The 13,158-nt window shown below is 38.9% G+C and overlaps 2 protein-coding genes across 2 annotated transcripts in view; one reads left to right on the top strand and one right to left on the bottom strand.

Annotated features, from left to right (window-relative positions):
- tsc2 (TSC complex subunit 2) overlaps nt 1-5,996 on the top strand; it is a 48,293-nt gene extending 42,297 nt beyond the window's left edge. Inside the window, 8 exon segments of the mRNA XM_051117991.1 lie at nt 782-860; nt 1,637-1,723; nt 1,802-1,988; nt 2,419-2,558; nt 2,646-2,724; nt 2,831-2,922; nt 5,012-5,110; nt 5,213-5,996. Of these exon segments, the coding sequence (XP_050973948.1) occupies nt 782-860; nt 1,637-1,723; nt 1,802-1,988; nt 2,419-2,558; nt 2,646-2,724; nt 2,831-2,922; nt 5,012-5,110; nt 5,213-5,383 (934 nt within the window). The 3' untranslated portion in view covers nt 5,384-5,996.
- Nucleotides 5,997-7,248: 1,252 nt separating this feature from the next.
- pkd1a (polycystic kidney disease 1a) overlaps nt 7,249-13,158 on the bottom strand; it is a 100,238-nt gene continuing 94,328 nt past the window's right edge. Inside the window, exons 46-48 of the mRNA XM_051117977.1 lie at nt 12,974-13,108; nt 11,632-11,952; nt 7,249-10,956 (exon numbers count right to left, since the gene is read on the bottom strand). Of these exons, the coding sequence (XP_050973934.1) occupies nt 9,814-10,956; nt 11,632-11,952; nt 12,974-13,108 (1,599 nt within the window). The 3' untranslated portion in view covers nt 7,249-9,813. The remainder of the gene's footprint in view (nt 10,957-11,631; nt 11,953-12,973; nt 13,109-13,158) is intronic.

The raw sequence follows: 13,158 nt of genomic DNA, 5'->3' as shown, positions 1-13,158 counted from the left end.
TGATCAAAAGTGATGATAAAGACAATAATGGTACAAAGATTTCTGTTTCAGATAAATGCTGTTCTTCTGAACTTTAAATTTTACTCAGCTGTTTTCAACAATAATAATAAAGGTTTTTTTGAGCTGCAAACCAGCATATTAGAATGATTTCTAAAGGATCAAGTGACTGGAGTAATGATGATAAACATTCAGCTTTGAAATCACAGGAATAAATTACATTTTACAATGTACTCAAATAGAAAACAGTTATTTTGATTAGTAAAAATATTTCAAAGTTGTACTGCTTTTGCTGTACTTTGCATCAAATAAATGCAGGCTTGGTGAGCAGAAGAGACTTGATTTATTCTTTAATAATCATGAATATTAAATCAATCTATCAGGCGTCAGTATTGAAGTGAGTTCAGCACTTCTGCTTATCGTAACCATCCTAAATATGTCTTCTCATATTGTTAGCAGTGCTGTGCAGCACATGTTTTCCATTGCCACTGTCAAGGCAAGATTTATTTTAAGTCTAGGCTTATATCCACATTTGCAAAGTTGTGCTGGGCTGGATTTAATGGGTCTCATGAGGTCTGGAGAGCATTTCGGGACACTTATCCTCTCCTAACTTCTTCACCTTTAGCTTTGATATTTTCCCGTGTGATGAGGTGAATTGCGGGTAGGCAGATGAAAGCTGTGCGGGAATTGAAAGGCATTAAATGTAGTGTGCATTTGTGCTGGAGTGGAGGTTCAGCAGATCAGAGCTCAGTCTGACCTTTGCTCCTCTTCTTTCTGTCGGCAGCTTCGTCTTCCTGCAGCTCTATCACTCGCCGTTCTTTGGCAATGAAGCCAACAAACCCCTCCTGCTGCCCAAATCTCAGGTGAGGAGACAGTATCTCTCTTATGGCTGTTATAATTGGGCAAATCTCATGAAAACATCAAGGAAAGAAATTAAGAGATTATTTGTAAAAGCTCCTTCTTTTTTTTTTTACATTTTCAAAAATCATGTATTTTTTGTTATGTTTTTGTGTTAGTTAGCTGTATTTTGTTATTTTTATTTAATCAAAATAACCCAACTGCAGTTTGATTGAGATTAATTTGAATGCGTAATGAAAAAATGTGATTTTTGAAAATTGTTAAAAACTGAGTTATCTGTTATTTGAAACAATTATTTGAAAATGTTTATATATTATTTTGTATTTTTATATTTATTTATTACGAATTAATGTGTTTTTATATTATTTTTATTTTTATATTTAATATTTTAAATTAATTAATGTGTTTTTTTGTGTGTGTATATATATATATATATATATATATATATATATATATTTTTTTTTTTTTTTTAAATGGAAGTTTAAAAATAAAATATATTTTTTTAAAAAATGAACAAAAAATATAGTATATCAATGATACTAAAATAACACTGAATAGGATGACTTTCATTACTGAATTGCAGTCATGCGAATGAGATTATTTCTGTAATGCATTTCTCTATAAATAGAATTTATATGACATAGTTTGTATATATTTAAATTTAGATTAAATATGACCAAGAAATGTCTTTAAGATGCACCCAATCACTTCTCATAGGCCTCTTCTTTCATTTTATGGCTGCAGAGTTTCTTATTAATGTGGTGTTTTCTCTTGTTCACAGCTGATAGATCGTGCCGTCAAAGTCTTGGATCAGATGCCTCCGTACGACACTCATAAGATTGGTGTGGTGTTTGTTGGAGCTGGACAGGTAGAGTTATGTTCCTCTCAGCATTTTTCTGTTGCAGATGTTGTAGGAAGTCTGTGATTGATGGTTGTTTATTATCAGGCGAATAACGAGGTGTCGATCCTCTCCAACGAGTACGGCTCCAACCGCTACGCTCAGTTCCTCACGGGCCTGGGAAAACTCATACACCTGAAGGACTGTGACCCAGACCAGATCTTCCTGGGTGGACTGGATCAGTACGGAGACGACGGCGAATTCACCTATTGCTGGCACGATGACATCATGCAAGGTCAGGGTTCATTAGTATATTATAGTATAATAGCATATTATATATAATTTTTATAATTACTATTTCTTACTACTACTACTACTACTACTACTACTACTCATAGCTGTTATTTTTAGCATTAATATTCATAATAGTAGTACATTTAATATTCACTATTAATAACTATTTAAGAAAGTTCCAAGAAAAAACCCTACCACTTATAAAAGCAATAAAATAAAAGCAAACCTGTGAAAATCTCACATATGGGAAATATAATTTCTTTAGGCCCTTCAGTCAGTGTCTGCTTTGAGTGTTTGAGCATGAGATCCATTATTATGTGATGCTCAGTTCTGCGTCTGAAGATTCTTAAGTGTTCATAAAGAGTGTCTGGAGCACAAGGTGAAGCCGTCGCGTCTGACTAATGCAGTAGTTTTTTTTTGTTTTCCTGCAGCCATTTTCCATATAGCCACTCTCATGCCGAACCGTGAAAGCGACAAGGGCTGCTGCAATAAGAAACGCCACATTGGGAACGACTTTGTGGTGGTGGTTTACAATGACTCTGGAGAGGAGTACAAACTCGGCACCATCAAGGTGTGTGAGAGAGTCTGTTTACATTTTGTTTTTGTTTCATTCTGAACTGTTTTTAAAATGTGATATTGTGTTTGTTTATGCATTTAGGGTCAGTTCAATTTCGTGGAGGTGCTGATAAAGCCTCTTGACTACGAGAGCAACCTGGTCACGCTGCAGTGCCGGAAAGGTGAAATAAGTCACGTTCATTCAGACGTGTGTTGTATTGAAGGAGACTCTACTGCTTGTGTGTATGAGTGTGCTCAGTAACACTGTAACTCCTCGTTCTCTCTCAGATCTGGAGGGTTTGGTCGACACCAGTGTGGCAAAGATCGTTTCTGACCGCAATCTACCACTGCTTGTGAGACAGATGGCACTGCATGCAAATGTAAGACCCGTCAGCTTCTTTTGTTTCAGTGCTTTTTTCCTTTTGTCTCTTTATTTCATATGCAAGCTTATTTTCACCATACAGGGTAAAAAAACATACAGAATTCACATAATTATGTTAATATCTCGCAGTTTCAAGTTTACATCTTGCGATTTGTTTTTTTAACATTTTTTTTCTTAAAATCCAAGTTTACATCTTGCAATTTTAATCAATCAATCATGTTTATTTATACAGCGCTTTTTAACAACACAGGTTGTGTCAAAGCAACTTTACAGCATTAAATACGACATTAGTGTGTCAATAATGCAAAAGTTCCATGTTGCAGCAAAGTCAGAATATAGATATATTTTAATATAGAATTCAGAATTTCGCAGTTCTGTTTCTTTTTTTCTTTTTTTTTTTAAATGTAATTCTGAGTTTACATTTCACAATTCTTTTTTTCTTGGAATTCTGAGTTTACATCTTGCAATTCTGACTTTTCTTTCTGGGAATTCTCAGTTTAAAGCTTTGAGACTTACTTTTTCCCTTGGAATTCTCAGTTCACATCTTGCAATTCTAACTTTGATCTTGGAATTCTGAGTTTACATCTTGCAATTCTGACTTTTTTTCCTGGGAATTCTGAGTTTACAGCTTTGAGACTTACTTTCTTCCCCTTGGAATTCCGAGTTTACATCTTGCAATTCTGACTTTTTTTTCTTGAAATTCTGAGTTTACAGCTTTGAGACTTACTTTTTTCCCCTTGGAATTCCGAGTTTACATCTTGCAATTCTGACTTTTTTTTCTTGGAATTTTGCGTTTATGTCTTTATTAACTTTCTTTTCTTGGAATTCCAAGTTTACATTTCACAATTCTGACTTTTTTTCTTGGAATTCTAAGTTTTACATCTTGCAACTTTGACTTTTCTTGGAATTCTGAGTTTACATCTTGCAATTCTAACTTTTCTTGGAATTCTCAGTTCACATTCAAAATTCTAACTTTGTTCTCAGAATTCTGAGTTTACATTTTGCAATTCTGCCTTTTTTTCTCAGAATTCTGAGTTTTTGTCTTTGTGACACATTTTATCCTTGGAATTCTGAGTTTACATCTTGCAATTTTGAATTTTTTTTTGGAATTCTCAGCTCACATCTCACAATTCTAACTTTGATCTTTTTTTGGAATTCTGAGTTTGTCTTTGTGACTCACTTTTTTTTCCGTGGAATTCTGAGTTTACATCTTCCACTTCTAAAAATTTTTTATAGGAATTGTCAGTTTACACTTTTTTTTTTTGTTTGTTTTAAACAGAATTCTAAGGTTTTTTTGAGTACTTTCTGCATCCCTGGTTTTGGGATTTTATTTAATGATATTTTCTCCTCAGGTGCAAATCGTATGTCATAATCGGAGGTATTATTTATGTGGAAAAGATGCAAAGCGAGTGCATTAATAGCAAAGTTTGCCTTAACAAAAAGCACAGAGCATTTCTGTAAGACAGAAAAACATTTGTCGCATACCGATCTCAGTCCCCGTTGCTCTCACCAACGCAGTCTATTTAGCATAAATATGCTTTTTTTTCTGGGGTGGTTCTCTTCCCACCTACTGTGATAAGTGAAGACTATGTAATAAGGCTGTTTGGTGTGAGTCACACACCCACGCTTTCCTCTGAGACCCTCTGCCGGCTCAAGGAGAGCGCAGCCCACTGCCTCTGGCTCCAATTAGCAACACATGCCTCAAAATGGCCGGCAGGTCAGGGGAGGATAAACGCAGAACTCGGGTTTCACCCGGGACATGGACTATTTTGGGGAGGGATTATTAACTTCTTGTTTCTATGGTAACCACGGAAGTTTAAGAGACAGAAAGTACTTTAGTTTGGGAATTCATGTTTTCGATTCTGGCACCATGTTACTATCCTAAATTATAAAGTATACTTTGCAAACTATATACCAGTATACAGCACCCACCTTTCACAATCCAATCTGACAGATAAAACCAAGTCCAATTGTATGCTTTTAATGATGACATGCATATGCACATGCATATCTTTGATATTAGAAAATGAACAGTTGCATTTGAGTCTTTTCAAAAAGTGTTTTATCTGTTCTCTTGTCTTGTAAAGATGGCTTCGCTGGTGCATCAGTGTAGAGCGAACCCATCAGATGCCTACGCTTCAAAATGGCTGGCAAGATTGAGACATATCAAGAGGATCAGGACACGGGTATGAGAGCTCATACATATTTTATTTCTATCTTTCTGTTTTTCTATATCTATATGTAATTTTTAAATGCCAACTATAAATCTCTGTTTTCCCCATCAACAGGCTCAGGAGGAAATTCAGTCGCGCCCTACTCATGGAATCTCTCTGACCCAAGGCCACGCCCCCATGCAGAATAAACCCACCCACCAGCCTTCCGGCTCTGCTTCGAACCCGGACGCCGGCCAGAGGAAGAGGCTGGTGTCCACCGTCGACGATTTCACAGACTTTGTCTAGCGAGAGTCCCGTGACGTGTTTTTAACTGAGACTAAGAGGTGCTGCGTTCCCATCAGTCCTGACAAATGAATCCATTCCTGAAGGCAGAGGGCAGTGAAGTTTGGTGTTTGTATGATTTGATCACCTTTAAAACAACCCACCATGCCACAGGAAGTAAGAGTTCAGCCGGGACGCAGCTTCACTCAATGCTGTGACTGTATGAACGAATTTCACAAAGCGCTGCTGCGTCTGCTGAAAGATGGATGTAAACACGCACTGGCATTGTCACATGCCGTTTTTAGCAGTACGACAAAATTGCACACGCACACGGTTAACGCGCTTTCGTGTCTCTGCCCATCTTCACCCACACGTTTCTTTCTTAGAGCAAACTTGTTCACACTCACTTTCTTTTGTTGTTTTTCTCTGAATATATGAAAATGGTCTATGATATTAATCGTCCAACTGTTTTTGCTTGTTTTCTGCTGGTTTCTTTGTGTGTGATGGTTAATGCGTATCAGATAAGTTTCTAATAGAACAACAGATTCACAGAACAACAGCTCGTACAGTAAACCGCATCAGACGTGTGTGCATGTGTGCGCTTCGCTACCAAATAAAACACTGAAATGTGCAAATACTCCTCTTGTTCAGAGTCTGCTTTTGCATTTGAGTAAAACCTCCATGTACTTCTGTCAGCATTTACTGTGTAAATCTTGTGTATCCTTGACATATCCTGTTGCCAACAGGTGGCGCTATGATTATAACTGAATATTGGCCTTTAGATGTCTTCAGGCCAGGACTCTTACCAAACATGTGAAGTTTGGTGCTGATTGGACATTGCATGTTTAAGTTAGTGTAAAACAAATAATTTCCTGTTGCCAGCAGGTGGCGCTATGATTATAACACCGTATTGGCCTTTAAATGTGTTCAGGCCAGGACTCTTATCAAACGTGAAGTTTAGGGCAGATTGGACACTGTATGGCTGAGTTACAACACCTTCTATTCTCATGGCAAAACATCAAACTTTGTCAGGCCACCACAGACACGCCCTTTATGATAAGTTCATTAGAGTGTATATGGCTATAATTGAATGTTTATGGGCATGTGTTTAGGACAGGACTGTTATCAAACGTGTGAATTTTGGAGCAGCTCAGACATTGTATGCCTGAATTATAATGAAATGAAATGACTGACCAAATTTGGTGTTGATCTATTTAAATCTCTAGGAGGAGTTTTAAATACAAAGACTAAAAAGGGCACAAAACTTGTCGAGAAAATTCAAAATAACAGACTTCCTGTTGGGTTTCGCAATTTAGCACCGGGGGACTTTATTGTATTTGTGTGTGACGTATGTGAAATATTGAAAAATCTGAATTATAAATGTGAAATGTTCCTTAATCCGGATTTGAAAGCGTGGTTTAGCAGGGTGAAAAACAGCTTCACTGTTACCAGTGTCTCTATTACATCTTAAACAGTGTAATTAGATTACTGAACTAATTGCTCTCTTTAAAAACTACTGCATTACTAAACTGCTCTTTCAAATTTTTTAAATAAAATTAAAAACATTGCATGAATTATTCTTGAACTGACCGAAGTATTTAAAAGGAGTTTACATTAAATACCTACATTTTAACATTAAATATTAATTTCTGATTTTAAATCCACAATTGTATTAAATACTTTATATTTAATGCAATTACATCATAAGTTACTAATAAAATTAAGCGTAATCCCTTTTTACTTTTCAAAGTAAATGTAATTAAATGACTGCTAACCTAAACATTAGGAGCCAAAAAGTAGTGTGTGGATATGAGTTTTCAGTCGTGATTTGAAAGATAAGAGAATGGTGAATCAATATCTTGAATTAAAGCCCCACAGGAAGCACAGACTCTCAGCTGTCAGACTCTTTATTTGACTTTGTCAAGTGCAAAAGCATGTAAAGCGAAGTGCTACAACGTTACAAGTACAACAGCACAATACAACACAAAATGGCAAACCTGCAATCAAAACATTACCTTCAGCATTTAATACAAAAAAAAAAAAATAAACTTTACCATATTGCATGCACATATGTTTTGGCACTTGTGGCTGGTTTGAAATGGCAGATGTGATTTTTTTTTTTCTGACACTTTCTAAAAGTATGAAATATTTCAGCGGCAGTACTATCCTGCAAAGAACTACCAAAAAGCCATTATATTTTAAAATGACTGCTTGTGCTGTGTGTAGTTCTGTTGAAAATGTTACAAAAAACAGCAATGCTTTCATACTTTTTTTGGGTTATTTTTTTTCCTTTGGCCAGCGCCAGGGAGAAATGAAATACGCAGCAAAGCATCTGTGTGAAATGAGTGTGCATATGGCCATCCATTTTATGCATTGAAAACAAAACAGAAATTTCTTCTCAGTGCGGTGAAGGCAAACGAGATTACAACAATGCAATCAAACTTTAATACAATATTTACATCAGGGCACGCCAATATGTACAGATAAACATGACCTTTCAAAACCTCATCTGGAATGGCCTGAATAAGGACGTTACTGTAGTGGAAGTGACCTTTGACAGAATCAAAACTCCCTGTAGTGGATATTCTTGAGTGCTTAAGCATAACCTAATCATCAGATCACTCTCAACTACTCTAATTCCATTATATGGAGACCTTACATGTATTGATTAAAGCGGAAAAACAACAACGAACCAAAAAAAAAATCCTGGTTTGGGTTTTTAAAAAGAGGGTCCCTGAGCATCATCGCGGTAAACAATATTTTAGTACTTCACAAGAGACATAAAATCAACACAAATACATGAAAATTAATGGTAATTAATATCCTGATGCAGCTCATGTATAATACTCGAAGAGAATAGTTCTGGAAAAGCTGTACGTGAAGAAATATTACATACTAGTTTAAATATGGCAAAGCACTAAAGCTTGACATTGAAATAAAGTGCTAAGTTCAAAAGAAACTTAAGTTAATCTCGTTACTTGAGTAGCAAGCTTTGGCAAATTATATGGAGAGTAATGCTGTCGTAACTATCTCTTATGTTCGTACCAAGCTTATTTTATTATTTCTGCAAAACATTTTCCATAACACATTCAAACTAAATCACACCGGTGCCATCACAATCATTCATATTATAACATCAGTACAAAGTGCTTTTTAAATTAGATTCAAAACATCATAGAAGGCAGCAACAAACATACTTCCATTTATCCTACGCTGGTTTTTCAATAATAATAATGCTTTATGGAACATCATTTTTACCTGCTGGAACTACAAATCCCCATACAGAGAATTCTGGGAGTTGTGCTTGAATGAGGGACATACCTTTGTCTCAGTAATCTCTTAACATTTTCCTTACTTCATCTAACGTTTCATGTCCTACTATTAACTTATCCTCAATTTTTTGTCTCCCTTTAAATTCACACTTTCTGGCACGCTTCTCCTTCTCTCAGTTTTCCTTCTAATTTAATCTTCTCTCACTCGCCCTCTGGTCCGTTTCGCTCTGAGAAACCTCTGAATGGAGCTGACATGCAATTATGTCAGAGAAATACATTTGAAATCCTGAGGATTACTAGTTGTTTAGCACCCTGATGGCCTCTTCAGAAGTATGTTAGTGTGAGTGTATAAGTGTAGGTGGCTAAATCATACAAGTCCATATATTTTCTGATATGTTTCTGTCTATTTTTCGCAACATGCCATTATATTAAGAAGCATGAATTATGCATAAGTACCTCAAAGCATAGCTCAATATTTATGTAATGGCATCAAATATGTACCTGCAAATCTAGGTGTGGTTTTTTTTATGTCTGTATGTGTGCGGGTTTGTCAGTGTGAGCCTTTTTGAATAAGCTGTGCCTATTCTGCATCGATGGGCAATACATACACCCATGACCTTAATATAGCTTCCTTCAACAATAACAACAACAAAAAAAAGAACATGATTCATCAAACATAACTAAAAACATTGTACAACAAATACCATCAAGCTTTAGCCATCCTGCATCAACAGGCGTGCTGTTGTAGTCCTTCACTGTCTCTTTCAAGAGTTTGTTTTGTACTGTGACAGCACAAGGTGTGCTCTTGTCGGTTTCAACCCATTTGACCACCAGGGTCAAGAGGTTGGACTTGAGGTCACTGCGAGAGGGGACGGAAAAGGGCAACTTGCATCATCAAATGAAACTTCTTGAGGATTGTAGAAACCATGGTGACCTGCACCCAGTTTCCATCTTGAGACTTCTAGTAAGACTTGTAGGTTGGAACTTAAGGCTATGGTGCATTATTTGGTTTTAAGCAACTAGTATTGCTTTTGCTCCTCTTGAGGGCCTGGTTACAAAACCTGCTGTCGCCAGGTCCTCCTTCCTTCATGAAAAGCTGTAACCCTTTCAACGTTCCTTGAGTTCCTAAGCCTTACGACTCAATTCCTAATTCCTGCCTTTATTTGTTGGAACCTTGGGACTTCAAGGTTTGGGGTGTCCTGAGATAGGTCTGTCTGTGTTGGGGTGCACCTTGTTCTTAAGTGGGGGAGGTTTGTGCTTGCGCTTGCGGATGGGATTCGTAGTGGTGTGTGCAGGGTGCCGGAATACGCTGGAGGGAAGGTTCTCGGTGGAAGGAATCCACTCATGGGTGCGAGGGATCGGTACGGGTGTAGTTATGGCAGAAACAGGAGCAGTTGAGGAAGCGGAGGCTGGAGCGGGAACAGAGGTAGGGACAGGTCGGCTGGCACAGCCAGCAACCTCAGAATCCCTTTGGAAATTTGGGTCCACCTTGTTGAAGGTTCCTTTCACTTTATGAGAAGCTTTGTCAGCCTTCTGGCCTCTGGGTGGACTACTGTCCCCCTCAGGTGCACTTGCTTTGAGGGGACCTGAATCCACCTTGCGAGGGTCTTTCTCAGTCATGCCGACATCTGCTACCACACTACTAGGGGTTTCTTGAATCTTTTGGAGACTATCAGTCCTGTGGGGACTCGAGTCCACCTTATTGGTGCTTGTGGGAAGAGCACTTGTGATTTGTGAAAACTTGTCTGATTTCCTTGATCTTCGATCTCTCTTGTGAAGATTTCTCTCAGATGCACTTATTTCAGTTCTCGAGGGATATTTGCTACTCTCAGACACTTGTGTGCTCCTGTCTGTCCCCTTGTATCTATGTCTCTTCTGTCCTGCAGACTCCAGACTTCTGTGGCGGCGTACCCCTCTGCCCCCTCCTCGACTCTTCCTCAGCAGCCTCTCTAGGCGGCACTCTGTTCGATACAGTTCCTCTGTGGCGTAGGTGACCCGGTCCAGCTGCAGAAGCAAAGCATCGAAAGCTGGTAGGATTCTGCGGAGTGTCGCCTCTGTCTCGGCTCTGTCTTTCCAGCCTTGGCCTCCAACTATCACCCCAAGGCCTAAGGTGAGGCCTAGTCCCAGACCTGGGGCTTCAGCCAAACTGCAAGGGCTGCTGGATGTGGGACGCCAGGAGGCCTCAGATCCTCCGTCGACACTGTCGGGAGTTGGGGGAGCCTCGGGAGTGTCCAGAGGAGGAAGACACAAGGACTTGCAGTCACTAGTTGAAGAGGAACGTGAAGGAGGGAGCTCCATACCCTCAAATCGCACCTTGTGCCGGAACTGTTAGGGAAGAAAGGGATACAGGGTCAAGACAAGTGGATGTTGGTTATTTAAATAGCAAAGGTATGGGATAAAAGTTCAATCTTAAGGACTGGTGACTCAATATACTGGAGCAGGACTGGGCAACTTCGGTCCTGAAGGGCCACTGTCCTGGAGAGTTTAGCTCCAACCCGAATCAAACACACCTGCCTGTAGCTTTCTAGTGATCCTAAGGACCTTGAATAGCTTGTTCAGGTGTGTTTGATTAGGGTTGGAGCTAACCTCTGCAGAATATTGGCCCTTTAGGACAGAAGTTGCCTAGCCCTGTACTAGAGTGTCAGTAAGAAGCCAATAGTCATTTATCCAAAGCAACTTACTAGACACTTGTACAGCATTTGGTTAAACCTATGCTTATATCCACTGCCACCTGTAAGCTCTTTCAGTAGCTGTGGTCATTGTATCAGTATTTTATTTTCCGAGTTGTGTCGCGGTAAAAAATAACAACAGGTAGCACAGTGGCTCACCGAGTGCAACCATTTCATGTCATAATGGTGCTCCCCATAGTCCCCGATGTGAATATTTTTAAAAGAAATATTTAATGGGTTTTTCACTACATATTTTAGTAAGAGACATCATTTACGTTATATCAAGGCATACTAGTCTTAATGCCCGAAGGTATCATGGAAGTGCACGCACCTCTTTAGCACGGCTGAGTCCCATCCACATTTTTAGGCGTCGCAGGAACAACTCCACCATCTCATAGTCCTGCAGGTCAACGGCTGGACGGTACAGTTCCGCCCTTGCCCGGCGATAGTTCCTTAGCAACGCCGAGATCAAAAGCCACAGTAAAACAAGTCGGAGGAGGGTGAAGCTAATGTGGAAGATGAAACAGGAAGCAGAACACGGCGAGAAGCCACTGTCCGGTCGCCACGACAACAATCCACGCCCATAAGAGCCTAGTAACTTCAAGCAAGTAGAGCTAACAGTTCCATAGCCCTCCATGACAGAGCTGAAAAGCTAGAGGGGGAAAAAAGACAGTGCTTGTTTTAAGATTTCTTATAAACATTGTTGTGGACTAAATCCAGAAAAGACGTATCAGCGCTATTGATCAGAAAAGGCTGCTTTTAGCAGACATAAATGTTCACTAATGGCTCATAATTGATCCATTAAATGTTCTAGGTGAGTGAGGGAGATAATTTAACAGTCTCTTACATCCACTTCACCATTGTGTCAACGTTTTTTGCATTTACTTTACATAAACAGACTGGAACTTCTTGGAATTTGGATTTAATAATTCAGGAGGAAGGAAAGGGTGCTGTGTTCATATCCAAACGCAAACATGCATATACAAATGTGCACACTGGCATAGACAACTGAATCCACAATTGTTGCCAGGGATTGTTAAGAGGCTGCGAGGGCACTGTTATGTGGTTGTTAAAGTGATGGTTGCTTAACAAGTGGTCTATGAGATTTTGCACCTGTTTTAAAAATTAAAAGCACCACTCTCCTTAAGCCACATGATTTGAGCACAAATAGTTACGCCCTGATGTTTAATACATTCGTTTTTCTGTCTTTGTGTGAGTAACAGCACTGGTGATGCATGGCTTAACAAACAACTAATAACAATAGCCAGTTTATGCAGCTGGGTATACAGAAGGTCACTGCAGCATACCAAGTTCTACCTCCTTCTGTAAAAAAATTCAGTTAGAATCAAGGTCCTCGTACACTCAGCTATGTACACAGTTAAAAGACTCGAACATTCAGTTCTGATAAATCATAGACTGACGTCAAGGATATGTGCTGTTTTTATGAACTCATGTCCTTCATGCGTCTAGTGAATGTCTTTAATTATACTTGTTTCCTCTGCATTAGTAGGAAATTTGTTGATGCACTTAGGTCACCGGTGTAATCATGACGAAATGCATTATTCATTTTCCAGAAAAAAACACTGGCAGGTTCATGTTTACTAAGAAACCATAAGTGCATGTAGTTTAAGTCATATTGCAGATGCTGTGCATCTGTGTGTGTGCATCCTTACCAGGTGTCCAGTGTGCGCGTATGCCAAGAGGAACACGAGTAGAGTGACAGCAACTGTCAGCAGTTCCCAGAAAGACCTTCTCAGAGTTCTCCCGAAAACCCCCCATTCTCTCATGAAGCGCAGCTGGTGTGATGCCTAAAAACAGAGAAATGAAGTGGGTAATATCTCAACAGTTTGTAATCTCA

This window comes from Labeo rohita, chromosome 1, assembly GCF_022985175.1.
Source record: "Labeo rohita strain BAU-BD-2019 chromosome 1, IGBB_LRoh.1.0, whole genome shotgun sequence".
Classification (NCBI taxonomy): Eukaryota; Metazoa; Chordata; class Actinopteri; order Cypriniformes; family Cyprinidae; genus Labeo; species Labeo rohita.
This window is presented reverse-complemented; position numbering and strand designations above follow the sequence as displayed.